Genomic DNA, 26,137 nt, shown 5'->3' with positions numbered 1-26,137 from the left:
TAGCAGCTCAGCTGTAGTTTAACATGATGTAGGGTTTTTGCTTCACACTCAAGAGCCCAGAGTGAAAATTAAATCACTCACATAATCCAAGCTGTGATTCTGTTAAAGTTGAATACATGGCGAAATAGTAACATAATTTTTATTAGATGAGCTGCATGCTTAAATTTTGTAGAAGAATCATTTAACATTTGAAACCCTTTTGCATTACAAGCAAAAATTACTTCTTTTAAAAGTCAAATTTCAATTAACAGTGATCTATTAATGCATTTCTCCTTCCCCAGTGCCTACATAAACAGAGATATCGGACAGCTGAAAATGCTTCAAATACTGAAATTCATATCTACCTGACACTCTTTGTAAAGACAAGAAAAAGGATGCAGAAAGTCCTCTGATTGGGGTTTTTATAAATAAAACTGAACACCTCTGGAACAAAGCTCATCTGATAGACTTCCAGAATTGCAAGTGTAGCCAAATGACAAGGAGAATAAAAAAAAGAAACCAAAGCATTTGTCCATGATTTATTTGTGCATACAACTGAATCTATGAACCATGGACTTAGATATGCAGCTCTTCATATTATGCAAAAAAAGCATAAAGGTACTAGGTATATGAAAAGGTGCATTTCCAAGAGAAAATATTAATGCTTTATACAGAGAATTAATATGGACAAGTGTACAATTGATCTCACATTCCGTAGAGCTGAATTCAGATGTCTGCCTTAGGGAATGGAGAAACTGACTGTTTAGTCAAACAAAACAGAGGGCTAAGAGGGAATACAATTCCTGTCTCCAAATGCATTGGAGAAAAGAACTATTTATGATGAGGAACAACGCTGGCACAATGATAATTGGGCGCTGACTGGATACAAATAAATTTAGGCTGAAAATTTAAGCAGCCTCAACCCACCAGGAACATTATGTTCTGGAACTGTATTCCAATTGCAATAGTGGATATGCACACACAAAAGAAAGAAACTCAAATTTTAAGGGTTTGAGTTGGTCTCTCTATTAAAAAAAAACCCAACCAACCAACCACCACACCCAACAAAACCAAACAACCCCCCTCAAAAAAACCCAAACAAAAACCAAACCCAAAAACACCACCACCAAACCCAAAAAGGGGGGAAACTCCCCCAATATTAAAAATGTTGCAATAGCATAGGACTATTGGACTGGAACCACTCAAAGACAAAAATCTGAGGGACTGTCCTTCAGTTAACTATTACTCAAATTAGAGGGGAGTAAGCAGCCTAACCAATTTTTTATTGTTGTCTCTGTCCTGTACCTAAATACAGATGAGTACAAAAGACAAACAGAAGTTTGCCTTATGAGCTACTCATTGTCCATCGCTCCATAGGGTGCTGAACAGAGACTGATCTCAGTTCATTGCTGCATAAAAAACACAGCATTCTTTTCAAAGTCATAAAGGAAGGAAATAGCTTACAAGTACTAAAACATCTTTCACATACACTCTTCCAGTTTTCCAAAACACTAAGAAACACAATATAGAGCTACTTCCAGAATTCCAGGTTCAGCTGCAAAGACATTGACTATAAATGGTGTCCATGATCATCTGTTCATTCAAAGAATACATCATTTCTCCCTCTGAACTCACACCATTAAGATAGGGCTCCTGCTCTGCTAATTTGATCATTGTGATCTTTAGATCTTTCTCTCCTTTTCTAAACTAGTATTATCCAACAGTTTCTGCCACATCTGCTGCAGTTGTGGTCCTAATCACATTTTTCTCCATGTTGTTGCAGAATTATAGGATATTTGCTCAATTAGTTGAGCATACTCAGGCACTAGGATTGTTCTGAGTGTACTATAATCTTTGCAGTGTCATTTTATCAGCTATTTCACAACTACTGTGACGTCTAGATAGGAACACTTGAATATTGATGACTGTGACAAAACTTTGCTAGAATTTAATATTTAGAGACAATAGGCAATCAAAAATGATAGCAACACAGCTGTGAACAGATCGATTTTAACTTCCTTCTCAAAGCATTACTGAGTAAATACATTCAAGTAAAACAATCTAGCAGTGGTCTACAAAGAAACATAGTAATTGCAGCACATACTTCCTTCACCATCATCTGTAACTCCCAACACCAATCTCAACAGACACTGAGCATGTTTCCGTTCTTTTAGCAGCACCTCAGCATAGCCTGGGAGACGAAGAAATAAACCAAACGCAGCCAAAGAATGTGCAGGTATGGGAGACATAGTCTGAACTGTTGACTTGATTGGTGGAGGTTCTGCAGCAATTGTTTCTGGTGCTTCGTACACCAATTCCCCTGACTGTTCAATGGTAACCCATTCAAACTGATCGCTGTCCTTTTGCTTTTCTTGTGTGGTTGAGGTAACCACTGGAGTGCTCACCTTAATAGACAAAAACGACAAAAAACTTTTGTTAGTCATTCAGTTACTCACCCAGACATAAATTTTAGTACAGTCAGGATTTGAAGAACATACAATCTTAACACAGAACACCATTAAAAAGTCACATGATTACACTGCCATTTACAGATGCAAGGACCTGGCTAAATGGTTGAAAAGGGCAGACTTGTTGCATTTGCAATACAGTTTTAGAAAATGCCCCCTACACATATTTCACCACCTAAAACTGTCAAATAAAATGAGCTGCTTAAAATCTAGGGGCACAGAAGACAAATTACACTGAAATAATAGCAAAAGTGTATATATATCAGACTGTTAAGCAAGAAATGGTCCTCTTATTTTTAATGTTTAAGCACTGAGTGTGAACTCAAGTGTTCAGTTCTTAATTGCATATAGCAAAAAGGAGAGCAATTAATCACAGTACCTTAAAAACTATGAAGAAAATTGGGTATGTTTGCAGCCTTGTAGCAACTCATGTGCTCCTTTTGGGCTTCGTATTGATTTGGAAGGTTTTATTACTATGATGCTCTAATACAACAGTCTGTAGCTCTGTTTTATGAACTAACACTGCACAGAGGATTATGCAGCCAGGCATTATAATGGGAATCTGAGTCTAAGGAGGGGTAACAGCTGTACAGCTCCTCAGGAAACAGCAACACACTCAGTTAAAATGAAGGCATGACTCATAATTAAACATAACTGAAGTTTCAGGCTTTTATACTATTCAGATGAACTCTCACAATTACATTTAAAATTTTAATATTTATCATTAGACTGATCTAAACTGGAAAAGATTGATCTGAAAAAAAACCTTGTGGAATGTATTCAGAACACCAAATTGATAATTAAAAGTTAAAGCCATGCTTAGCTGCATCTACACCAATCATTGACATATTAAGAGACTCAAAAGTATCAATGACTTTGGAGACATATAAAAAGAAAAAGAATGAAGAGTCTGGAGAATTCATCAGTCTCCAGTCTGAATCTTCTAGTTAGTGTTTTTTATGGATCACAGAATTCTTATCGAGTATTTGAATCCCAAGTTACATCTCAAGCTAAAAAAACTGCAAAAAGAAAATAACTTTCCAGGATTATAGAAAATTAAGGGGGGAAAAGGATGACATTTTTCATGGCCGTAAGTTGCCTTCCCCTGTTGCAGAATTCTGTGACTTGGTTGTCTTCAATACAGAGTACACACTAACTCTCTTGGATTTCAAAATGCTGTAATTTTCAATGGGAATAGCTTTCCATAACTTTCAATTTTGGAAACAGCTTGATACTAGACCTCTAAAACATCTTCACAGAATTATTTACAAAGGATTCATACTAATTATCTGGTCTCACTACAGGGATCCTACTCCTGCCGTAGTTTTATTGTAAGGGTACTGGAACAACCTCCTTAATTCATGATTATGTTAACTTTGAAGGGAATAAATACTCATAATATTTCCTCTTAGGAGTAACAACCAAAAATTTCAAGAATATAGCCAAAGAGAATTTGAATAAATCACTCTTTTTTCCCTCCCCTTTAAATAAAGGCTGTGTACCCAGAACAGCAGCCACAAGAGTAATACCACACTAATGCCTGTGCTAACACTTCTGAAATGCCTATCAGTGGCTCCAGAGAAGTTCTCTGCATAATTACAGTTTAGAAAAAAAATTAGCATTCATATTTTTATTACATAACTCCATGTTACCTATGTTATTTAGGAACATAATGATAATTAAAATGATAGCGTTCGTTCTCATCTATAATAATAAGTCTAAAATTATCTGCTTTGAGAACCACCTGAGGCATGTTTACATGAGTAATTAAATGATAAGCAAGCATGGCTCTATACTACATCAGCAACTTTATGCTACTACAACCTCCAAGATTTTTTATGAAGTAACAGAAACAGGGCAAGCAGCAACACTGAATTCATGCATTTGTTCCACAAGGACATGGGTACACAACCTGTAATATTTAGGCTCAAGGTGAGGAAGAAGTTTTTAACAGGAAGTTGTTAGCCATTGGAATGTGCTGCCCAGGAAGGTGGTGGAGTCACCATCCCTGGAGGTGTTCAAGAGGGGAATGGACGTGACACTTGAAGCCATGGTTTAGTTAATCATGAGGTGTTGGGTGATAGGTTGGACTTTATGATCTCTGAGGTCTTTTCCAACCTTGTTGATTCTGTGAACATACATAGGGAAGCAGCATATACAGCTGGACTGGCCTGTGGAGTTCTGCAGTAGCCTATTTTAAAGCAGCTTCCCCATATAACACAGATACCAAACTGAACCAAAAGAAATACAGGAAATACACAGTCACTAAATAAACAAACAATTCACTCTTAGCATGTTTTTCTGCACTGGTTTTTTTTCACTCACTTGCTGAATTACATCAGGATAAAGCATAGGCAGTCTTTCTGCAATAAGGGCCAAACCCCCCATTCCTGCAAAAACTTGCAGTGGAGACTGAATAGGACAGGTTTCAAGAAGTGATTCATCTAGAACTGCATCCATGCACTCATCCCCAGGACTGATGACTTCATCTTCAGGGCAAGCTCCCAATAAATCCGCATGTTCTACAAAACCATAGGAGTAAGAGAAATGAACACATGATTATCAATATTTGGTTTATTCTTTTCATCCTCACTTAAAAGTGGACTTCCTTCTTAAACAAAACCTGAGTCAAGAACTTGAAATGAATGAGTACAAGAATATAAATAGAAAATTAAGGTATTTGAGTTGCCTTTTGCCAATAATGGCAGAGCTACGTCATAACTCGGGATTTTTACAGAGTTACAGGTTAATTATTGGATTTTTATGCCTTATTAGAATTTGATCTATGTCAGCAGGCTGGTGATCAGCAGATCACCTTACCTTAATTTCAAGGTCCCATTCCTCTAAGTCCTCCACTACAGGAACAGTATCAAAATACTTTAAAACAGATTCCTTGGATACCGCTCCTTCCTCCCCTTTCCCCAGCACTATGATTAAGTAGGTAGCAAGCAATAAGAAAAAACAGGTATCAGAAAAAGTTTCAATTAAGGCTTTTTAAAAGCTAGGCTTATAAGCTCTGTTTAGATGGACTTAAGAAAAAGTCCCATTTTCAAAGAAGCATCTAAGTACCCAAGATGACAATAAAAAAATTTTCACAGGCTTCTGTAACTTGTGGTTTCAAACAGCTCCTGCATTACTTAATCCGCCCTGGTTATCAGCACAAATATGCATTACAGAGAAGTGGTATAGGTGTCAAGAAATAAAAGAGAATGTAACTATACAATCATATAATTGTATCATATACAACACTGCTATGATGAAAGAAATGTGAAACCAGAACAACCATATTGGTGCATCTTATGGATACAATCTAAAGCCAGGCAATGGATTTGCTCTTTATCAGGAAGTTCAGTGCTTATCTTGTTGAAAAGAGTTCAGGAACATCATCCAAGAAAACACAGAAAATCACTACTTCTTAGCAAGACAATAAAAAAACATTTTTGTCCAAAACAAAGGCATGTTAAAAAGGAAGATAACAAGTAGGCAAGAAGAATTACCTTTTTCAGTGTGTAGACGTTTAAATGAATCTGTTTTTGATAAGCTTGGATCTGAGATGACTTTGGAACCAAGCTTAACTGTCAAATCTATGGATCGATATCCTTGCGGGAGTTTACGGTCATACAGCAGAGTCAGAAGCTGAGCAAGTGTCATTTCAGCTGGTAGCGGTTGGCCTAAACAACAGTGGCATTGAGTCAGAGGGGAAAATTAGGATTGGGTTATTTTAACATAGATGTCCAGATGCTGCTCATTACTTGCACCACAGATGCCAAGCAGAGTAAGTATTACCTGTCGCCAAACCAAGGCCTGTTTGTTCTCTTAGGAAAAGTGGGCCCATCAGTCCAGAAACAACCAATGAACTCTGCCAATATTCCCCAAGGCAGCTCTATGCCGAGAGTTTGAGCACTGGGAATATTTGACAAATGGCTAAGGCTGTAATTTGATCTGCATTTGAAGTGGCTACTGTCTGTTCCCTATTATCAAACCCTGGCCTTACATCATGCTTGAATTGTGGTGGCATAAAGGTGTGCATCCATAAGGTAAAATGATTGGGTGGGAAAAAAGTGAAAAAGAAAGAAATGTGAAATTCTTCTTCTGCCCAGCAGTCCCAAGCACAACTTACTACTTTTATCTGGGGATGCAATTCAGCAAGAAAAAAACCCCAAGTGAATGGCAGAAAAGAAGGGCTCTACACTTCAAGGTGCTCAAAAGAAAGATAGATGATGTCCATTGGCATTATGTCTACTTTCTGACGACACGTAAGACACTAAAATGACCATACTTTTGACATTTAAAATGAGTTATTAAAGTTACCTGGCAGAAGTTTATGGTATAGATGAAAGACTGGAACACTAATGGTCTTGCTGGAAGATTCTCCTCCTGAGGAAGAGGTACCAACTTTATCTGCCATCACTCTCCCTCGTCTTGATGGTGGACGTGGAGGGGTGGATGAGACAGCTCTCTTTGACTGAGATTTCAAACCTAGTGCAGTAGTAAGAAAGTCATTCTAGTATATAATTAACTTCAGTCAGCCAATATGGAATGTACTCTGTAACTTTGATCACAGCAAAAAAGTCAAAGTTTTCAGCACTGGATAATTATCAGAATAACATTCATGTATAAAATATATTTGGATATAATCTTGGTATTTTATGATTACAAGGCTGTGCCTCAAGTCCCAAATATAACCCAAACTGTAACTGTATTTGGATTATATAATCCAATAGAAACAATGTCTAGTGATGGGCCCTACATCAAAACTTTGAAATCACAAAGATTTCTGAATTGACAAGACGTTTCAGCAGACATGATGAAAGGCAGCTTTAAACACGCTTTTAAAGTTGCCTAGGTCAAAACATTTGAAGTAAGAACTACATAAAAATGAAAAGCTAGAATAGGTACTCAAAAGCTTATTGAACTTCTACAGCAAGACTGAACTTCTATAGCAAGACTACCATTTTTTGGAACAGCTTAAGTAGACTTAAGGTACAGAGAACTTACACTATTATCACACATCCTTCTATGCAACTGACAGTCCAACTGAAAATGCCGCTGGGTCAGTACACAAAGACACATACAATTACTGCCTTATCACTAGCTAAGAGCAGCTCCAAAACTAATAACACCCACACATGAAATGCTATCATAGACTGGTTTCAGTTATCAGTACCAGCAGCCACGATACATAATCTCAGTATACTACTCTAGCTTGTCTCAGAAAGATCAGGTTCCAAATACCACCTCTACTCTTGATTAATTTTAGCAGTAGGGAACAAATTAAATAATGGCTGCTTGAGACAGAGGATGCTAAAAAGCCCAAAACACAACTGCCAAATATATGAAAAGATGAAAATGAAATAATATTTCTCCAACAGGTAGTAAAAAGAAATGTAAATGGGAGATGTTTGTATTTAAACTGTTTTACTTAGCTGAGAAAAAATACAAACAAAAAGAAGAAAAAGAATAAGTCTGATGATATTGTTTGACATAGCAGAAAGAAGCAGAGATGCAACTGAGGTGAGAAATGGCTGACTATGCTATAATACTGTAAAGCTTAGCATATTATTTTTCTGCTTTATTAATGTTTTAGATCTTCATTTGGACCTGCTAACATTTTAGATATTACCAAAATATGTTTACCCTGTTTAAGTGGCTTCCACTGCAAGTATCTTTCCAGATAAACATGCTGTAATTATCATCAGCTGCATTGCTGTAAAGATCTATGAAACTGTTGCCCTAGTCAACACTTGAGTTTAGAATTATATCTGCACCTAAAAATCTGAAATAAAAAGCTTAAGAAATATTGGTGCCAGGAGTCCAAGGAAATCAGCATCTATTCTTCATGCTTCATGAACTGTAAAATGAAATAGAGGTACCAAAGTGAAGGCAGAAATCTAGATAGGAAGAGAGTAGTTTGAAGTTCACTAATCTCTCTTGCACACACCAGAAATTCAAAGCAAAAGACTAATGATCTCCACAGCGATCATCTGGAGTGTAATCATCTTGTATCACTGCAAAATTACTACCTTCGATCTACAACCTTCATAGTAATTTCAGAGGGAAAAGGTTCAAGACTTCAGAAAGATATTCACATCAGTTTTCAGAAGGTGAATGCTCTGGACAAAACCCCTGTATTTATGGTTTCCAAGGGGAATAACATGTTTTTATGCTTACTTGTTCATCTGACAGTTTATAGCAGAGTACTATCAGCTGTTATGCAAAGTATACGGATCCTTTTATTTCCAAAGCATACTGCAGGAGCAAAGGTGATTAAAATCTGATGCATTAGCCACTGAAAAAGCTAGAGGTAGTATTACCCATACCACAACAAGCAATAATGCATTGCCATATAAATCCATTCTGTCTCTACAAAATCCTGTAAAATGTACTAGCAAAGGCATCCACAACCTATCACTGACACACATTTAGATACAAACTAATCAAAGTACATGATCTGCTAGAGACAGCAGTCTTACCAGGAACCAATCTTCGCTGCCTATTAGCCAGTTAGACCAATTGGGCACCATGAATTTTCTAACCACCAGCAGTAATAATAACAAAAATATGTTAGCAAATGCTTATACACACTTTTAACATCCAAAAGATAACTTTTCAGGAGATACAAGAAAAAGACATACCAGAAGCAACAACAACACTGTAATTGTCCTGAAATCCATTTTCTGCTTTAACTTTTTCTTTCTCTTCATAGTTCTTTTTTTCTTTGTCTTCCTTCTGTTCATTAATTAGCTTAGCTGTAATACTTGGCGTATCTATACAGGGAGTTAAAAAAAAAGAGGTCAGAACAGTATTTTAATATATCAAGTTGATTTTATTAGTTCTACACTATTAACAGGGCTACTTTACTGGATTAGTATTCATTATTCACTATCAGTATTCAGTATCACCAAGGTTGGAAGAGACCTCAAAGATCATCGAGTCCAACCTGTCACCACAGACCCCATGACTAGAGTAGGGAGGACAATAGTGCCCACCGCAGGCTTGAACTCACAAGCTTCCCATTAAGGGTCTTATGTGCTACCAACTGATATTCCATCCCAGGCAGCAACAATCTTCCAAATACCTATGAATTTAGGTATTATGAGAATTCTTCTACTCTCTTACCCCCAGATTGTATCCTCTATTTAAACCTGTATCAGTTTAAAACCATTACTTGACGAATCAAATGTATTCATGTTAAAATACCACTGCAATTAGCTAGAAATAAAACAAAGTCAAATGTCCCCCAAAAACCCCACAGAACAAAACAGTAATAAGTAAATAAAATTTTAAAATAAAACCTTTTTTTCCTAAGGACAACTGCAGACTTAAAATACATATTTTTTTTTAGGTCTAGGTATCCAGTGTTACATGCTGGATTTCAGATCTGGCAAGTGTGATTGTTCCTTTGAAAGGTGCCTTAAGTACATTATATATCCACAACTTACACTCTTTGCTTAAGCAAACCAAGATTACTACAGTTTGCTGCTTTGGTTTATTCATTAGTGCAGATCACTTATCAGCAAGCTAATATATTACTGATGACTGGTGACAGCGAATCATTTCACACCTTGTAAGGTACAACACTAGCACCAAAATAACTGAATAATTCTCTAATTCTGAGTAGTAACTTGTTTCCACATAGCTACAGCAGCCTTAAGCTATAGCTGCAGACTCAAGACCTAGAAGTGACATCCAGCTACCTTTAACTGTATGTCACCAGTGGATGAGATGCTGAAAGACATACGGTTTAACTGCTTGAAAATACCCTATGATTTGTGCTCATCTGTGTAGCGCAGACCAAAAGAAGACATAGTGTGAAACTGCTGCTACTGAGCACCCAACATTGCTACGGATGATAAATGTGTGTGTGTGTAATATCTATCTATATACATAGAATAAACCAGGTTGGAAGAGACCTTCAAGATCATCGTGTCCAACCCATCAACCAATCCAACACCGCCCAAACAACTAACCCACGGCACCAAGCACCCCATCAAGTCTTCTCCTAAAAACCTCCAGTGATGGCGACTCCACCACCTCCCCAGGCAGCCCATTCCAATGTGCAATCACTCTTTCTGTATAGAACTTTTTTCTAACATCCAGCCTGAACCTCCCCTGGCGCAGCCTGAGACTGTGTCCTCTTGTTCTGGTACTGCTTGCCTGGGAGAAGAGACCAACATCTGTCTGTCTACAACCTCCCTTCAGGTAGTTGTAGAGAGTAATAAGGTCACCCCTGAGTCTCCTCTTCTCCAGGCTAAGCAACCCCAGCTCCCTCAGCCTCTCCTCATAAGGCTTGCATTCCAAACCCCTCACCAACTTTGTTGCCCTTCTCTGGACAGGCTCCAGCAAGTCAACCTCCTTCCTAAACTGAGGGGCCCAGAACTGGACACAGTACTCAAGGTGCGGCCTAACCAGTGCAGTGTACAGGGGCAGAATGACCTCCCTGCTCCTGCTGGCCACACTGTTCCTGATGCAGGCCAGGATGCCATTGGCCCTCTTAGCTGCCTGGGCACACTGCAGGCTCATGTTCAGTCTACCGTCGACCAACACCCCCAGGTCCCTCTCAGCCTGACTGCTCTCCAGCCACTCTGACCCCAGCCTGTAGCTCTGCATGGGGTTGCTGTGGCCAATGTGCAGAACCCGGCACTTGGATGTGTTAAATCTCATGCCGTTGGACTCTGCCCATCTGCCCAGCCTGTCGAGGTCCCTCTGCAGAGCCTCTCTACCCTCCAGCAGATCAACTCCTGCGCCCAGCTTGGTGTCGTCAGCAAATTTACTGATGATGGACTCAATGCCCTCGTCCAGATCATCAATAAAGATGTTAAAGAGCATGGGGCCCAGTACTGATCCCTGGGGCACACCACTGGTGACTGGCTGCCAGCTGGATGTGGCACCATTCACCACCACTCTCTGGGCTCGGCCCTCCAGCCAGTTCTTAACCCATCGCAGTGTGCTCCCATCCAAGCCATGGGCTGACAGCTTGGCCATGAGACTGGTTGCTAGCTTTTTAGAAAAATGCTCATTATCATTATTACTACTATTACTAAACTTCAGAGTTACTTTAGTTTGGTCCCATGGACTGAATGCCCATTCACTGCTGGAGAATTTAAAGGTGACTAATATAACTAAGGAAGCTTAAACTGCTGTATTTTTACTACTGAAGTGATATCCAATTTTTCTGACCAGTCAAGACCAGTAACTTAAGACCAAGGTGAACAAAATACAAAACAACTGGTACTCATCCTAGACAATACTATCTGCAGCGATACTGCACATTTTCTTCCTATGGTGAAGGGATGCAACTAGAATATTTAGCTCCTCTCACTGTTTTTCTCTAAAGGCTGGGAAAAAAAGCATGAAGTGCTTACTGGGATTCATTTTTGCACAAAGTACAATACGACCAATTTCAGACATTACCAGAGTAGTTAAGAGAACAGCAGCAGACTGACACAGAATCACCATAACTTCCTACTGTTGCACTGGTAGCACTACTCCTTTCTGTGCCTAGTCCACCCCTTCTCTGTCCCTCTCTCACCCTAAACACAGAGTTTACTTCTCATATATTTTCTTTACCATGTCCTAACCATTTAATAAATTGGAGAAGTTAAATAAGATGAAGGATGGAACCTGAATTTCTCCAGAATTAATTCCTCCAGTTTAGAAAGAGAGGTTAGCTGAGAAAGAGTAATTCTGTAGCAAAACCTAAAGTCATGGTGTCCTACAAAATCAGCATTCGATCAGTTTCAACTGCAGACATTATGGTATATCACATCATGACCTTCCCCTTCCCAGTCTCTATTATATGGGCTATCAAGTTGACAGCAATATACCATTAAGGCAGCCATTAAGCACAGTTTATGTCACTGCTCAACAACTGCTCCTCACCTCACATGTAGTGACTATCTCACCCATTACAGTAATTCTGACCATAAATTGAACAGAGATCTAGAGACATTAGTCACACTGCACACACGACTGTGTCTGTACAGTAAGCAAATACAGAATTCTACCAGAAACAACAAACTATTCCCTGGTAGATAAGCTTCAAGCATTTTGAAAGGATAGATTACTTTTAGTTAAAATCCAAAAACATACCTTGTTCTGTCTAGTACTCTATCAACTACCATTATTTGCTCCATTTAGTAAACAAACACTATTGTCAATATGAGGGGCAAATGTAATTCCACAGAAATTAGATGGAGGCTTCGTTACAGTCCTTTTCATACCAACATAATTTCAGCTCTATTTTGAGATAGTCCCCTGACATTTACATGGTCTTGCAAATATCCTGTGAGATAATTAAGAACTCTTCAATACTAAAAAGCAAACAAAATCCCCCAACCAACAAATCAAAAAATAATCACAACAACAACAAACCCCAACAAAAAAAGCCACCAAAACCAACTTGCCTGACACACGATCAAGAACCTCCGCTAGAGTTGTTGAGACAGGCAAGTGAAGAGTACGAAATTTGTGTCCAGCTCCATACATTGGATGTTGAATTACATGACTAGTAGCATTAATTCTACCTTTGTACAGCTGAAAGGAAAAGAGTCAACTTTAAAAATGAAAGTCAGCACTTTGTAAAAAGGACAACATTGAACATGACTTTAACATTCAGAGGTAAATGATACTACTATGTTCTTATAAATTCAACTCTGCAAAATAAGTATTTGTGTGTGCTAAAAACTGACGTATCCTTCAACTCTACAGGTATACAGTAAAAATGCATCAGATTAGGACAAGTTTCATTTTTGCTCAAAAGAATTTGTTTTGAAAGCCTAGAGTATTTTTAGCATCAGAAACAGTGCATCATATTTGTTTTAAAAAAAAATATCCAATTTTAATCAGCTGTATATAAGAAGAAAAACCAGTGTCTGATATTTGCAAGTATATGAAAATGATAATAAAGAACTATTGGAAGGACTAGAACTTGTATCCATACTTGCTAATCTTCTGTAGGGATACTATTAAGAAGTCTTCCATAAAATAAATTTCAGTTGACAACTCTTTCAGAAACAGTATATTTTCAACAAGCTGGCTTTGGCTCACAACAGTGCCCTAAACTTTCTTTTAAAACGCTGTTGTAATTCACCAACACCTTCCTTTCCAAAATTCCACAATGTCTCCAACAGGAAAAGCTGCCACCTGACATTTCAAAGTTGAATATATGCAGCTTTATTTGCTTTAATGCTAAATTTATTCCACTTTCATCACCAAAAAATTCTTACTGGACACGGAGACTGAAGAAACAAAGTCACTTTCTCATCCTCTAGCATGAGCTGCAAAAAAAGCCTCCTAATAAATCCTGAAATATTTCCAGAGGTTGGGAGATTCCCACGCTGAGGAGAAGACTGGAACAGTTCACAGAGAACCTGAGAATGCAAAATGACATCAGATTCAAAATGTTTCTATATTTAGGTCTCTAAAGTACAGCTCTACACAGCCATAATAGGCAGTGCCAAATATCTACCTTCCAGGTAGCAAGCCAGATCAGAAACAAGCACCACTGAAGGAAACAACAGCAGCAAATGATTTTTTTTTCTGTTTTAATAAAAAATGTTCTAAACACAAGCTACAGCATCAAAAGGAATTGTAAATGCATACAGACTACTCAAGATTCAAACAAAAAAAAATTCCTTAGAAGCTTTTCTTTTCCTAAAGCAAAAACTTTCCACTGCATACAGCAGTACTGCTACCAGCCATTAACAGAAAACCAAATATTTTGGTTTTAAATCTAACTGTTCCTGGGGCATATTTATTCTTAACATTGAAAAAACCCATTTTTTTAAGTAGACTTTTAGTCAGGTAGGTCTGCAAGGTTAACGGGGGAGATGAAAATAGCTGAATTTGCACAGGAATGCCAAATGCAAAGCTATATTCTGCAACAGCCTCTATTTCACCGGTCACGGATTGTGCAGTGCATGCAGTCGCACAAGCAAATTTACCAAGAAATCTGCTTAAGTTACTAATATAAAAAATGTGTATGAAGCTTGACTTTCAAATTCCATTTTAGAAGAGTTCACACCTATCCAATTAAAATAGTATTTTGATCTAAACCAAGATACACAGGACTGGACTGCCACGACAAAATGTTTTTATACTTTTCAAAGTCAGACCAGAAAGCTAACAATTTTAACAAACAGCTACTTTGAAGAAAACTAAGAAAGGATTTTGTTACCTAGCTTTGGTTATTAATAAAGAAATTAAGACCATTTTTTACCCTCTCACCTGTGCCATAAGTCTCTGGTTATTGGGATGGCAAGAGATGCACTGTAGGAAAAAAGCAACTGTTGCATTTTCAATTGCTGTCCGCTGCTGAGTGGTCAACCCTGTTGTTACAGTTGAAGACAGTAAGCTGGATCTTGCACTGGTCTGTTGTGCTGTCACATTATGTCCTCCAGAAGTAGCACCAGAATGGCACAACAGAAATAAAAGAGCTGTCCACAATGGATTTACTTCAGAGCCGCCCAACCAGTCCTTCATCATGTGGCTGTTACCAACTTCTGTCAAAAACCTGAGAACAGGAGCAACCAGGTCTGCCGTGATAGGCATTTTATTAAAGTGCTGTGGAACATGATGCCTCCTGAGCCTGTCATGGGTGATATCCACTGATTGTGCGGTGCAGTCAGAGCTAGAAGTATGGTTAAAGCAAAAACTAGCAAGACTTCTTACAAGCAGTGAAGGCAAACCTGAGTCCAATAATTGCTTGATAGCTTCAGGAGACTGAGATGAAGCAGCAAGAGTAGCCAGGTGAGATTCTGTTAGTGCAAGAGGGGCTTGTGCGTTCTTAGAGTCATCTGTTAAAGATGAACTAAGGTCCTGCTTTTTGCTGTCATCAGTCATGGACAGCCTGTGCTGACACTCAATTGGAGGAGGAGTGATACCCATCCATCCCATGAGTAAAGAAAAATAGTTTGGGTGGATGTGGCACATTGAACAAAGCAAACTATCAACAGCCTTCTTCAGCACCATGTTGCAGGGAAGAGACATGGACCAGTTAAACAACGACCTGTAGAGGACAGACAATGACATCAACACATAGTTTGTCACTCATATTCCCTTTTCTTCATTGGTTCATGAAACATCTTTCCACATTCATGATTAGCTATTGCAGAAGCTGTTATAAAACATGTTCTGCTAAGCTTGAAAACCTCTTTTGGCTCACAGGATCAGAGGACATTGATCACCCAAAAGGCATTCCTCCACTGCATATTTAAATTTCTTTCATCATACCACATTTAAAACAGATAAGCCAACTTTTATTGCATGTTGCACATGAAAGACAGGATTTCAGTCTTTTAACAGTTATCATAATCTATGCACCTTTGAGCGAGCTGCAACCTCTTCATGATTTCAACTCTCCAAGCTGGATCTCCAAGTATCACAAGTGCATGTATGCAGACGCTCCTTTACAGTGCTCTTAATTGTTACTAAAAATTTAAACTATTTTAACATGTTTCAAAAAATTTTTAACATTTGCTATATTAGAGTTTTATCTGAAGATGTTGCAAAAGTAAATAAAGTAAAAACAATCCTGGTCGAATGCTGTTACACTTGCTACCCTTATTCAAGCTGAACTTAGGACACAAGTTAACAACAGACTTATTTCTCAGATACTAAAATCTGACCTATGTCTGAACTCACTGCTGTCCAAACACAATCTGCTTTAATTTTAATTCAAGGCATATGAATGCAAGAGCTAATTTAGCTGCTATTATTCAATTAAATTCAATTAAAGTACTGAAATAATAATTTCTTCATACAGACTTGTTCAAAGTATTCCTTTCAAAAGAAGAAAGAAGCTTTCTGAACTGTACTGGCAACATCTTGACACTGCACATAAATTATATTATCTTAATATTTTAACATTTAATAATTATTTTAATATCAGATGAACACAAACTTCATGCCACTTCCATGTTAGGTTTTTAAGTTTGGATTTAACACCACATATCACATTCCCATTTGCAGATAAGGATTGTTTTTCCCTCTTCTGGATGGAAATGTTATTCTGTTACATAAAACATTAAAAAGTCATCTCAGTGACTGAATGACCCATAACTTTGGGAAGACAATCACAAATTCCTGAAGTCCACACATAATAAAGGGACACTTAAATTCATCTCCCACTACATGTTCACACAACCCTTCTGCCAAAATTTTCCTGGGTAAATTCAAGCCCTATGAAAAATAACTCCATTCCAACTATATATTAAAAAAAATAACTAAACAATAACTTAGTATCCATGGGCCATAGCAGATACACTGAAGTGGAAAACAGGGGTGATGGGAAAATATATCCAAGAAAAAAGTGAAATATCACATGAAGGAGAAACCAGGAGTCATAGCTAGAATCTATGAAAGTATTGTAAAAGTAAAAATATAGGGAAGGGTGAAGAATACATAAAGTTATTTTTATTAGAAGAATTATTTACCCATATAAGTCTGTCAACAATTCTCCTATAGTTATTAAAAAAGTATTTCATAATTTGCTCCAGGTGCTGGCTGATATGAATGATAGATTTATTTGACAGGAGGTAGAGGAACAGGGCTATATTGCAATGTGCATACTCAAACTAGGTACCACAGTATTATTAGTTTTCCTTCATTTCAGCCTGTTATTAAAACAGCATACTTTCCTCCAAAAGATAGTTCTTCATTTTCAAACATTAAAATGTATCCTGAGAATGTGTTTCTGCTAAAATGTATTGCTAAAAGAACTAATTGACCTGCATTTTAAAATTCAGTCTGAATATGAACGTGTTTGTTTTGAATTAGCAATTTATATGATAATATCATAGAAGCGTCTTTGGGAAAGGCCTAGTTTGTAGCCACATATCTAAAGACCATCAAGTTGCACATATATAAGAACTCTACAACTGCACCAGTAACTATAATTTGTACACTTCCCAGTGTCTGAACATTTAATTGTGCCTAAAGGAGACAATAAGGTAGTAGAAAAATATGAATGTTTCCTAAGGACAATTATGTGGTATCAAAGTCCTTTCATTAACTGGAATTACAGTCAATGGTATAAGTGAAAGACAGGAATGTAACAGCTATGTTTCTATAACACACATGAAATAAAGCTCTGTAGCTTCTCTTTTTTGTTTTCTTTGAACAGAAGAGATGATTAAGCAACAAATTAAGAATGTTAGTTCGTGAATTTTTATATGGAATCATAAAAACAATACATTTGCTGTTTAGGGTGAACTTTTCTTTAGAATCCAGCAAACACATAGGTCAAGATTCACTCAAGTTTTTGTGCTTTTTTTCTTTCCAATCACACAGGATGGAACAAAACCATCAACACCAAAAAACCTATTCCCTCTCTCCCCTAGCTCTTATCTCTCAGTTAGAGATATTGGATAACACCAATATTAAAAAATAATTCTGTAGCAGGATACTACTGAAGATAATTTTTCATAGGTACTGTGAAGATTACTGTAAGCACTCAATTTCAACAACAGCAGCCAAGAGTTACCTGTAAAAAAACCAGAACAAAACCAAGAACAAACCATGCAATGGTTTACCTTTCACATATGTGCAAAGACACACATCCATGTGTGAAGTGCAGTTCTGTGTTTAGAACTACAAAACTACCTCTTCAAGTGTCTTTAAGTACTCACCCCATTAATTAGGTTCTGGAATGACAATTTCCAATGTTCTTTCATAATGGGTGCACTTCAAGTCACAACATGTCAGTGAACAAAGCAACTCAGTTTTTAGAATTATGTGATGCAAAACTGCTTTACTTACTCGAAGAGCTCTCTGTCCAGCAAGGCTGGTAAATCGTATTCAACAAGCAATTCATAACTATGCCACAAAATTGCTGCTACACAATGCAAATGAGAAGGAGATGGCATCAAAAGACCATATTCTCTTGTTGAACTACTTGGACAAATGTAGCTGACCCGGCCACTTTTTTTCATAGCTGCAACTCTTGCGGAATCACTGACCCATTTCAGCAATGCTTGAATTCTGGAATGCAAGATGGTGTAGTGCATTATGAAAGGTCAAAGAAACACTCAAAACCAAATTAGCTTGCTGTCTTTTTGTAATCTGATTTACAGGTTTATCCCTTTCTTTGAAGCAAAGTTTAAGAGTGAGCGCAAAGTGGTTTTTTGAGGTCCCTACCAGGGGAAAAATTAATGAAAACCAGTTATCTTGGACAGCCAAACCTAAGTTTTATTTCTATAGATAAAGAAAACATAGCAGGTATCTGAGTTCTGGGCATTCCAAAGAAAAGCCAGTTGAACAAAAGAGGCTTTATCGTATTTATGAGAGCAGAGCAAGAAGGGCAGCATTCTCTACAAATGTTTCAAGGAGCTAGGAGGGGAAGCTGGAAAGCTTCTTCAGATTTCTGCACTTTCACACTATCTCATAACAATCACTTTTCAAAGCACTGGTTTTGTGTAGCAATATCAAGCCATAATTTCACAGATTATTTTTCTATATTCTTCCACGTGACAATCTAAACAGCATTACCTATCTTTTGTTCCAGGGTCTTGAGTTGTTCCAAGCTGGTAAAGAATGTCTATTGTGGAGTCAGAAGAGAGACCATTTAATCTTCCAAACAGTAAAGGGCTATTCAGATCTTGCCGCATTAAAACAAACAAACAAACAAAAAACAAACAAACAAAGGGAAGGGGAAATAATAGAAGTACTTACATATGTATTTTTTTTTAAGTACTAATGAAATTATTACAGAATTCCAGTAGTAAGATTGAACTGAGCTTTTGCCTTTAACACAAGGATGCGATTCTTATACACACAGCTATCTCAAAACTGCACATTCGGTAGGCTCAATGTAATGTTCAGACTTCATATAAAAAGGAGAAATCATTACAACTTTCACCAGATACAGGACTTAAAGAGTTTTAAATAGTTGGATTTTCTTCAATATGTTCCAAAATGACAAGACTAATTCTGACAGAGATGTCAAAATTCACACTTGATAGAAGCAAACATATTATTTTTAAACGGAAGCCTGTATTTTCATCAGTTGGATTAAGGCTGAGTATTTCCTCAGATTATTTCCTATTTATTTTCTCCTTACTGTGCTCATCTCCTCTCTGCAGGAAACTGCACCTCAATCCAACAGCATTCCAACAAAAGTCATTAGGTGACACTGAAATAAGAACTCATGGCAGACTAAGTCATGGAAGCCTTGTGAAAAGAGTAGTGTGTGTTAATATCAGCAACCTCAAAAGAGGGAAAAGATGCATCTGGTTTTCTTTCATTTTGAAGTCATGATATAGCAAAGTAAAGTGGTATGGAACCAAAGATAAAAAGCCCCCAGTGTATTAACAGAAGAGCTATGGCAAAACTTTGTTGTGGGAAACAGACTGGTTGTTCAAGTTTCTTGATTACATACCTTTAGCTGTAACTTTTTTCAACCATTCACGTGACTCAGAATTTACACTGTCCTACAGACCAGTGCTGCCCAAATATTTTTTTTTTTCTGAGTGCTACATATAGAGGCTCTTTATTTTGAAACATCTAGACACAGAATCTATCTATAGCAGGATTCACTTACAACATACTGTATGTCCTACTAATGTCTTCAAAATACTGAACCAATTATCTACTCTACACCAAAAAAACCCCAAACCAAAGCTGGTTATACTACCTTACTGTTGTAGAACTATGCACATCCAACAACTGTGACACTCAGAAGCATAACAAAGCAGAAAGGCAAGTACCAGAAATTCAAAATCAGAAAGTAACAAACAAATATAGTGTAGCTGCACATTTATATAAGCAATGTTTCTAACCAGTGACTGAAAAGAAAAACATTTCACTCACCTGCAGGATCACTTCCAGATGCTGAGCAGTTTCTCAGAAGAATGTCAATCAATTTTAGGCCTATTCTGGTGGACTGGAGCCCAATTTTTACAAGTACAGCCTCAATATTTGGAGAATGCATACCACAGTAAGGTGACATTAGTAAAGCAGCACATGTCTGCAACAGATTAGCAGTTGGTGCTGCAGCACTAGCCATCATTCCTTCCAAATCACTGATGTGAGTGAGGCAATGGTGTAACAACCTTAACCATCCAATACTGAAAAGGAAAAAAATTAAAATGAGCTAATGTATCATTATCTTATTATTTCTTTTTTCATCTATAACCTTACTACTTGTATTAGTTTCTAGGATGAGTACTGCAGAAAATTGCTGTGACATATTAGACATCATCTGAGAAAAGCAAATTAAAATGACATGCATTTCCATCATGTCTCTCATTTAACAATATTGGTCAGTATTCTTGTTAACAGTAAATATTCAAAAGCAAATTACAATTGAATCAATTTGGAGACACATTAACAAGACTTTATTTATAAGATTACACTGCAATGCTGTTTAAACTAGCATCATAATCAAGATGGCAATCTAAATTGCCTGTGAAACAAATGCCATTATTTCAGTGACTAGTTCTAAACTAAAAGTTTAGCTTGTTCTCACAGCTAACCTCATCTACCCCCCACAGCTATAAAACAGGCAAACTTCCATACAGATCTTAAATGAAGGTTAAACATTTTTTTAGGAATAATTTACTCATAAATATATATCATTCTAGAAAAGAGTAAATGTTTTTATTATTTTTGTTGATTATATCCCATATGACTACCTTCATTCACATACTTAAAAAACTGAAGTTAAAAGTCACAACGCATTTCAAGATGTGAAGAACGTGTACACATTGTCCTTTAGACAGATTATTTAATCCTTTAGATAAGATTATTTCTGTGACTTAAAGTTGACCTTTCTGCAGTACAAATATAATAATAATAGTGTAATTTGGTGATGAAGATTTGCACCACTTACTCAATATCAAAGACCAATTTCAGTTCTACAGCTTTTATCAATTATCTACTGGGCAGTACCCATGTTCTCTAAATTTCTTTGCTTTCACAAAATTTCTCCCAGACAAAGAAAGGGTTTAAAACCAAAACAATTCTCATGCCCTCTTTTCCAATCTGTGAACATTAATGTTCAAACACAAGACAATTTTAGTGATTTTTTACAATTTAGTAAGCTCAACTGTAAGCCCAGGAACTCTGAAAATTCACCCATTAAGTGAAATTCCAAGTTGGCATTAATATGCTTGAAAAATAACAGTAAATGTTTGAGGATTAAAAGAACGAGATGCCACATAACCAAATAAAAGCTTTTGAAAATAAATCTTGCTGATATGTCAGAATCATAACATTCAGTTCCTGTTTCTCAAATGTTTGCCAACATCAACATTAGATATGACTTTCACTAAACGTCCCATTGTCCTAGTTCTATTCCTGCTCCAATACTTATGTAACTGTTGACTCCAGCAGGGATAAGAAGCAGGCTGCTACTTCAGCTTGACAACTGTCTACCCATTAAAAGAGAGAATGCAACTCCAAATGCTTTCCTGCACTTTATATTCTTTCACCATTCCAGAGGTGAAACATTCTCTTTTACACAGTCAGAACAAGCATGCTACCAGAAAAGTGAAGAATACTGTTTATGTTTGTCTTTACTAAAAACAAACAAACAAAACCCCACAACAAACCCCAAGTTTCCCAAGCCACATGAAATCAGATTTTGTAACTATTAACATTCAAGTACAAAAACAGGTGTTATGAATACTGTTTGTTATTAAAAGATCTGACTTGAGAGAGGGAAACCATCATTAAAAAAACCCCAAACTATGAACTGGCACAAACATACTTCTGCCCTTTAATACTAGAAGCTTACCTTGTTTTAGAAACCTGATCCTCAGAGGGGAGGAATGGATTATTGACAGTTGCAGATGAGGTGCTTCCAAAGGCTGTGAGGCCTAACAGTTTGATCTGAGAGAGGCCAAGTGTACTGGCATCCCGAGGACGATGCAGACGAAGGCAGACAGCTGAGGCAACTTCAGCTTTTACCAGCTGGATTTTTATATAGGTGAGACCACTTGTGATAACAGGAGTTGACAAAGGGAGCATATTCACACCATCTGCACTTACTTCAACAGATACTGATGAAGGGCAAGCTGCAGATTAAAACAAGATTTAACATTGTTTAAAAATCTGAACTAGGTTGAATTTGAAGTCTTAAACATTTATTCCTATTAAAGATGCAATAAAGGAAGATTGTCAATGTTCTTAGGCAACCACTACTACAGAACTGCAGCTACAGTATTTGACCTGTGCGCTGGTGTATGTTAAAATGCTTAAGAATTTTGATACATAGTATAAACAGTTTCTCGAAGACTTAAGATGAAATTCAGGGTCACAAAAGTAAGAGTTGAAAATCTTATGTTTTATTTCAGCTACCATATAAAATCTTCTTGCCCAAAGATCCCTTCACCAATATCATGTTCTCATTACAGAGCATTTTGAGGAGAGGCTTTTTGGCATATTTAATGATAATGCCTCCAAACATCACACAGAATCGCAGAATCAGTCTGGTTGGAAGAGACCACAAAGATCATGCAGTCCAAACCTTGGCCCAGTACTGATGGGTTGACATTAAACCATGTCCCTTAGCACCATGTCCACACACTGCTGGAACACCCCCAGGGACAGTGACATGTACTAAGCTATTAGAAATCAAGAAGAGGCAAGGCATTCAACTTTCAAGGCAAGCAGAATTTACAAGCTTTACAACATATTTTACAGGCATTTCTCAAACAATCTGTCAGCTTTCCTCTGATTATACTCTGTATCGCTTCTAAATTACACCCTTCACGTTTTTTAATCAGCATCAATGTCAGTGAATCCACTTACTTGCTAGAGAGGCCAGGTGAGGCTGGATGTGGATCTCCTTAAGCAGCACAGCAGCAGGAAGGTGAATTGTGAGGTCGCACCAAGCTTCTTCAGGTAAAAATATGTACGACCATGCAGCAGAACGAGCTCGTCTGTGGGGAGGGGTAGCCTGCAACAGCACCTCAGCAGGCTGGGCAGTGGGACTGCTTGAGGTGATTGAACCTTCAAAAACAGCACCATTAACATTGATTATTAATGATTATTAATGAACTCCAGATAAATTAACAATCTGAAGTGTGGAAAGTACTTCTTTTCCCCACTCTCACCAATTTTGGTTTATTAAGTAATATTCCATGTGCAATAATGACAACTGCTGAGATTTTTCTTTTACACTGTTTTACTTAGGCAGTTTACACATCCATATGTATGTAGAATAGAATAGAATTAACCAGGTTGCAAAAGACCTTTGAGATCGAGTCCAAGCTATCATCCAACACTATCTAATCAACTAAACCATGGCACCAAGCACCCCAGCCAGTCTCTTCCTAAACACCTCTTGTGACAGCAATTCCACCACCTCCCTGGGCAGCCCATTCCAGTAGCCAATCACTCTTTCTATGAAGAACTTCTTCCTAACATCCAGTCTGAACCTCCCCTGGTGCAGCTTGAGACTGTGTCCTCTTGTTCTGGTGCTGGTTGCCTGGGAGAAGAGACCAGCCCCCACCTGGCTACAACCTCCCTTCAGGTAGTTGTAGACAGCAAGAAGGTCTCCCCTGAGTCTCCTCTTCTTCAGGCTAAGCAACCCCAGCTCTGTTAGCCTCTCCTCATAGGGCTTGTGCTCCAAACCCCTCCCCAGCTTTGTTGCCCTTCTCTGGACACATTCCAGCAACTTAACATCTTTCCTAAACTGAGGGGCCCAGAACTAGACACAGGACTCAAGGTGTGGCCTAACCAGTGCTGAGTACAGGGGCACAATGACTTCCCTGCTCTTGCTAACCACACTATTCCTGATGCAGGCCAGGATGCCCTTGGCCTTCTTGGTCACCTGGGCACACGTTCAGCCTACTATTGACCAGTACCCCCAGGTCCCTTTCTGCCAGGCCGCTCCCCAGCCACTCTGTACTTGTAGCCTGGTAGCAAGTGTCCTCTGGCAAAACTGAACTTTGTATCAGGAGTTCATTACAAAAACAAGCCAAAAAAAACCAACAGGTGCAGGTTGAACAGTATGCTTGCAACTTGAACACAGTTAACTCATGCTTAATGCTTTAAATATCACAATGATGGAGACGTTATAGCCGAAGTCTGCAAAACCCTGATCATCGCAGTTGCTTATTTTCCTAACCTTAACATGAGTTAAGAATGATAGCAGTATCTAGGCTATGTGTTCTATAGCAAGTAGTAATACACAACAAGACCAGATTTGTGTTGCTCCATTTTTCCTTTAAATGACTATTTTAATTGGTTTTGATACTCTTTGTTGAGTGACAGGACTGAATGGATTCCTCCCTTGTGTGACAATTTTCCCAGAAATTGAAAATATAATCCTTCCTTTCTCCCTTCTTTGACAGTGAGACACACTGCATAAATTCATGGGGTAGTGGGCAGGAACAGCAACACATGCATTGTGCTTAAACTAGCAGCCATTGTACTGATATCAAAGCGTTCCTGCAGTTCTACAAGATATTGATGCAGGTAACATTGGAATGATTAGGTACAGGTGTGAGCAGCAGCAAGAACAGCCCAATGCTCCAGCTTCTATTCTGACCCAGTGTGGGGTCATTATGTGCCATCTAGATTTACTGTGTTTCTGTAATAACCCTATTAAGCCTGACAAATAAGTGAATTCAGTCGTAGTGTGGTGGTGGGCTGGAACGGCATATCCCCTGGCCTAGGGGAGAAGGAAGGGGCCCAGCCTGATGCATGACTGAATCAGACACAGATTGCTTTCCCTTCTTTCCCCTATCCACACAAGGTCTTGTTACCTCTGGAAGACTTGCTAACTTTCTCTCTAACATCATCTTAAAACACCAATAACTCCTCTGTTTACAAGATTTAGTAGTATTGAAATGTTTGACACTATCACAATACCTTCAGTTAAGAATGTAAAGATTCAAATGACCAGTGGATATATTAATACAAGAGAAAGTAGTATTACTTACCCAAAGGTGCAAAATTGTGAATTCCTTCTGCATTATCAGGCTCAGAAGCTAGCACTCTAGCTTTCAAACTGCTATCTGTTGCTTTGGTAGGACCACAATCCAGAAATTTCATAATAGTTGAAACCATACTTCTTGCTGTGTTAACAATAGCTCTTGTACTTGTTACCATGTTGTTACAAATAAGCTGCACACCACCTGTATATAATGGAGGGGGGGAAACAGCACTGTTCAGAAGCATGCAATAGATTCTAAGCAAGCAAAGGCCTAATTAGTAAATTAGCTCCTTTAAATATGTACCTTCATTCCTTCTTTGTGACAAAAAATATTCTACAATAAACCTTGTTGCAGCTAAAGAAAATCCTTCTTACCCATATCATGGAAAGCTTTCAGTGCCTCACTTGTATCCAACACCCGTAAAATGAACCAGAGCAGTGGTTCAGATAACTGACAAGTGGCAAGAGAACCCTATAAGAAAGAGTTAAACAGTTTCACACAAAATTTATGTGACAGAAGTATGTATGACTGCTCTTATTCTCCCTTTTTAATGAGTAAATATCACAGAGAGGAAATGTCACTATAGTTGACTTCTCTGCCACGAAATAGCAACACTGTGTTCCACATGGCCCAGATCTTACACAAAGGAAGTCTTTGGGATAAGGAAAAGATCTAACTGCTGAGCTAAGCAGCTGAAAGGAAATAAGAATCTTAAGCATTTCATATGCCCACTAATATGAACACAATAAATGTGTTTCCTGTCTACACATGGTATTCAATTCATCCTTAAGCTTTTAGCCAGGAACA

The 26,137-nt window shown here is 37.9% G+C and overlaps 1 protein-coding gene across 2 annotated transcripts in view; it reads right to left on the bottom strand.

Moving 5' to 3' along the window:
- BIRC6 (baculoviral IAP repeat containing 6) overlaps positions 1 to 26,137 on the bottom strand; it is a 179,905-nt gene that overhangs the window by 62,415 nt on the left and 91,353 nt on the right. For both annotated transcript variants that reach the window (XM_054162362.1, XM_054162363.1), the window contains exons 48-62: positions 25,705 to 25,801; positions 25,337 to 25,531; positions 23,199 to 23,399; positions 22,183 to 22,462; positions 20,256 to 20,512; positions 18,936 to 19,044; positions 18,207 to 18,428; positions 14,676 to 15,456; positions 13,676 to 13,819; positions 12,854 to 12,983; positions 9,083 to 9,214; positions 6,759 to 6,926; positions 5,945 to 6,118; positions 4,773 to 4,969; positions 2,084 to 2,384 (exon numbers count right to left, since the gene is read on the bottom strand). In XM_054162362.1, coding sequence (XP_054018337.1) covers positions 2,084 to 2,384; positions 4,773 to 4,969; positions 5,945 to 6,118; positions 6,759 to 6,926; positions 9,083 to 9,214; positions 12,854 to 12,983; positions 13,676 to 13,819; positions 14,676 to 15,456; positions 18,207 to 18,428; positions 18,936 to 19,044; positions 20,256 to 20,512; positions 22,183 to 22,462; positions 23,199 to 23,399; positions 25,337 to 25,531; positions 25,705 to 25,801 — 3,388 coding nt within the window. The remainder of the gene's footprint in view (positions 1 to 2,083; positions 2,385 to 4,772; positions 4,970 to 5,944; positions 6,119 to 6,758; positions 6,927 to 9,082; positions 9,215 to 12,853; positions 12,984 to 13,675; positions 13,820 to 14,675; positions 15,457 to 18,206; positions 18,429 to 18,935; positions 19,045 to 20,255; positions 20,513 to 22,182; positions 22,463 to 23,198; positions 23,400 to 25,336; positions 25,532 to 25,704; positions 25,802 to 26,137) is intronic.

Source organism: Dryobates pubescens, chromosome 6, assembly GCF_014839835.1.
Source record: "Dryobates pubescens isolate bDryPub1 chromosome 6, bDryPub1.pri, whole genome shotgun sequence".
Lineage (NCBI taxonomy): Eukaryota > Metazoa > Chordata > Aves > Piciformes > Picidae > Dryobates > Dryobates pubescens.
Note: the sequence above shows the minus strand (reverse complement) of the source record. Positions and strands in the feature narration are given on the sequence as shown.